We start from the raw sequence: 4,483 nt of genomic DNA on the forward strand, positions 1-4,483 counted from the left end.
TGAAGGAGAGAAGGATGGAGTGATGAGTGAAGGAGAGAAGGATGGAGTGATGAGTGAAGGAGAGAAGGATGGAGTGATGAGTGAAGGAGAGAAGGATGGAGTGATGAGTGAAGGAGAGAAGGATGGAGTGATGAGTGAAGGAGAGAAGGATGGAGTGAAGGATTGTGGGAAACAGTTAAACGTGTGGCTTCACTGTAGAAAGGCAAACAGACGAGACAAAGTGTTTTAATGGACGTTAACGAGCTGCAGAGTGAACGTCAGACGGATCGACCATTGAAGGCAGCACGCCGTCCGTCTGATGTGTCATCAGTCAGCGCCTCGCTGTGACCTCATCGAGTCACCTCCTTTTGTTTTTAATACTTTAGAATCAATAACAGATATAGCCTGGAGAGATTTAGAGTCTGGGCCTCACCGATACACCCTTCCTACCCAAGGGGCCTCACTAACTCAGGCATATTAAATGCCACCGCACACAATTGGATAGCATGATGGCCAATCAGAGCAAATAACAAGGTGACGTATTCATTGCACTAAGCCCCATTGGTTTGCTGTTTACTTTTAGACTCCTACGGCGCAGCGCTGTCTTCATCATGTTAAGCCCGCCCAGAGCCCGCCTCTGTCAGATAGACTGATCTGATTAGTCCGATGGCGATTCAGCAGGCTCTGCTCGTCTGGGTCAGATTTATTGATCCTGTGTTTTTATTGATCCTGTGTTTTTATTGATCCTCTGTATATCGGTGTGTTTTAAGGGGTTAAAGTTTTTCATGTTTCTTCTTCTGCCTTTGATAAAAACTGAAATATTTTTGTTACTGTGTATTTTTACGGTTATTTTCAGACTTAAGAATTAAAATGTTCCTCGTGGTCGTTAAACATCTCCACAGATACATTCAAATAAACTCCACACGACAGAAACATGATGTGTTTCATTTTTATTCACCTACAAAACTGTGACTGAGTTTCTAGCTGTTCAGCAGTCTGACCTGCGTCCCAACAACACACGTTTTTTAAAGTTAGACTGATTTAAAACACAAACACTAGACATGACTTAATAAAGACATGATTTTATTATTTGTACACACAACTGTAAAAAATCCAAATAGTAGAAAGGAAAAATCAGGGAGGTGGAGACCAACCAGACTAATACAGACGGACCTTAACTGGAGGAGAAACAGATAAACGAACTAAACTTATAGAGAAAATAAAGTCCAACAGGAAGCAGACTGAGCAGTCCGTGAGAAATAATCCAATAAAAACCAAGAAATACAGAAAACAGCGCAGAGAAAAAAGAAGTAAAGGAATAATTAGACATAATGAATTAAATATAATGAAAATGTCCTCTTAAATGTGACATAGATAAAGATCTCTGACAACATGCTGCACATCTGAGGGAGGAGTTCAAACACAAATCAGCTTCATTATAACTTGCAGCATTCACAGACAAACACTTGTCTTTATCTGGACACATTTTCCCCACAAATACAACATGCTAACGTTATTAGCACAAGCCTATGGCATTTTACATTGTATAAATTAGCCTAGCAGCTAGCGCAGTTTTTCTCTACTCATATGAAATCAGGGACAACAGCAACATATAACAAAGATAACGTTACAAAATTAGGCTCCATTACAGCTCACAAGGTTCACTGACAAAACAACTGTCGTGTGCGATGCAAATGTTCATGTTGCGTTACATGTGCGAGTTTGAACATGAGAATATTTTGTGTTGACTTGTGTCATGTGCATGAAATCGCTGAATCGCTGAATGAACTTTGTCGCAGACAAACACTTGTCTTTATCTGGACACATTTCCCCCACAAATACAGCATGCTAACGTTATTAGCACAAGCCTATGGCATTTGACATTGTATAAATTAGCCTAGCAGCTAGCAGAGTTTTCCTCTACTCATATGAAATCAGGATAAATCACACACAGGACTTGGATGTTACAGTGTGGAGGATTTAGTATCTTAATTGTCTCTTCTCTGTGAAATGATTTAAAATTTAGTTTGTTTTCACTTTACAAACAAAAAACAGGAAGTCTGCCTCGCCGTGACGTGTGGTTACATTTCTGGGGAGGTGCATGTCAGACTATAGCATGGGGGGAGTGTCTACACAGAGGCTACAGCAGGATTTAAACCTCTGCGTTGAGTCGACGTCCCCTCCTCCTCCTCTGGAATATTTCTGTCTAGAATTTACCTCAAAAAAACAAACGTTAGCGGAGGATTTCAGAGACACCATATGACAGCGTGCTAGCTAAGCTAACAGCTAAGCTAACTAGCTAACAGGATGTTTCCTTCAGTTCAGCTTCCTGTTGATCGTCACTGTTGTATTGGTCCTGTTTCTGTCCTGGTAATGTTTCACACTACAGGATGGTGAAACACGGACTAAATTAGCCCCTCCCCCACAGCCACAGGTGTTTCTGTCAGGTGTCTACCCACCTGTAAAGACATGCACTTCCTTGTTTTGGACACTAGGGGCATCATCTGTTTCTTTACAGATCTACAGACCAGACACAGAGAGGAAACGAGACGTCAGTTATTCTCCCATCCTAAACCTCACTGTCCTCACACGTCCACGTGTCCTTTATGATGTCATAGATACAGCCAACAGATGGCAGCACAGGGCAGAGTCAGAATTTTAAGACACCACCAAACGAGGTGACGAAGGAGGAGGTCATGATATTAGACCTTTGAAAAGAGGCAGTGTTGTAGACAGTGGTGAGGTCATTAACCACATGCCGACATGTGGACGGAGACATTTAATATTTTATTACAGATCGGTTTCTCGCTTTACCTGAGCTTCAGCGCCTCCACGATCTCCGGCTCTGTTTCATCTGTAAACGTTCAGAAACACAGACGACATAAACGCAGAGTACACACGCTGTTCGTATTTAACGTTTAACGAGCTGAATCTCAGGTGTGACGTCGATTCGAGCAGGTGCATAAATCCTGTTACCAGTGAAGCCACCTGATGTTGTGAGTTTTACTCTTGTGGGGGCGCTACAGAGTCACAGACTGCAGCTGGAGGAAGAGGCTCCTCTGGGACACCATAGATTGATGATGATGATGATGATGATGAAGAGGAGGAGTTATTGATGATATTAATGATAATTGTTGATGATGATCAAACTGTGACAGATTTTTGTTTTGATGACTGATGATGTCACAGGTCACAGGTGATTGGCTGGTTCGGTGTTTCACACTCTGCAGGTCAGAAACGCACTGCTGGTTCTGATGGTCCCGGTCCTGTCGGTCCTGATCCTGCAGGTCTGATCCTGGTTCAGCTCTGTGTCTGTGTGTGAGGAGGAGGAGGAGGAGGAAGAAAACAAGATGTCGTTTGAATTGTAGATTTGGATCATTTGACGCTCAGCAGCAGCGGCGGCGGCGGGAGGCGGAGCCGGGTTGGACTGGTACCGACACCGACACCGGGCCGTGCTGTGGATGTGTGACGGCTCAGTCCGTATTTGATTCCCGTGAGGAAGAGGAAGGCATGTGGAGGTGAAGAAGACTGCGGACACAGAGAGGAGGAGGAGGAGGAAGGTGTGATTCTGCAGGGACTCTCCGCCTCCTCCTTCCCCGCGCAGGGAGCGCGCCGCGCGGCTGAGGCAGAGGCGTGACGCGCCCGAACCGCATCTCCAGGATGGCAGGTAGGTCTGATATGAATGAACCGGTACCGACGGTCCGGCCCGACCCGGTCCGGCTCGGCTCGGCTCCCTGTCAGTATGAAGCGTGTGTGTTAACGGTGTGGAGGAGGATGAGGGGGGCGGCTGCGGATCTGGTCCGCAGCGCCGGTGCTCTGTGTCGGTGTGAAGCAGCATGGAGGCTCCAGCTGCGGCTCAAAGACAGGAAGGAGGCGGCTCCCGGGCTGAGCAGCATAAGCACGGTCAACAGCACCGGACCGGACCGGAGCCGGTAACTAGGGCAGCTGTACCCCGGGACGAGGACTGTGGGGCAGGATGAGAGCAGCCGCTATGTCCGGTGTGTTCGCGGAGCAGAGACCGGAGACAGACCAGAGACAGGCCGGGAGGTGTTAGAAGGCTGCCTGTCCGGTAATGGGGTCAGTGTGAGCCGAGCTGAATAGAGCCGAGCCGAGCCGAGCCGTGCAGGGCCGGCGGAGGTGTGAGCGGCCTGGACACGGTGAGGCAGAGCAGCAGGGCCGGAACACAGCTGAACAGGGCCCCGCTCAGTGTGTGTGTGTGTGTGTGTGTGTGTTTGGGGGGGGGGGTTGTTCTAAATGAAAAGTGATGATGATGATGATGCAGTGAAAGTTTCTGCAGTCAGTATTAATACTTCAGTCAGACCAGACTGCAGCTCATTTATTATTAATTTTATTAATTATTTTCATCAATCAGATCATTTTAGAGATTATTTGTTTACTGTTTGATCTATAAAACATAATCATCATCTCAATTTGTCAAAGTTATGCCGTATGTAGGCTATATATCTATCTATATCTATATGTATCTATATATATAGATATATAT

At 46.0% G+C, this 4,483-nt stretch overlaps 1 protein-coding gene across 1 annotated transcript in view; it reads left to right on the top strand.

Moving 5' to 3' along the window:
* Positions 1-3,815: 3,815 nt before the first annotated feature.
* si:dkeyp-27e10.3 (UPF0606 protein KIAA1549) overlaps positions 3,816-4,483 on the top strand; it is a 23,051-nt gene continuing 22,383 nt past the window's right edge. The window contains exon 1 of the mRNA XM_050036883.1: positions 3,816-3,945. Coding sequence (XP_049892840.1) covers positions 3,816-3,945 — 130 coding nt within the window. The remainder of the gene's footprint in view (positions 3,946-4,483) is intronic.

Source organism: Epinephelus moara, chromosome 23, assembly GCF_006386435.1.
Source record: "Epinephelus moara isolate mb chromosome 23, YSFRI_EMoa_1.0, whole genome shotgun sequence".
NCBI classification, from domain to species: Eukaryota; Metazoa; Chordata; class Actinopteri; order Perciformes; family Serranidae; genus Epinephelus; species Epinephelus moara.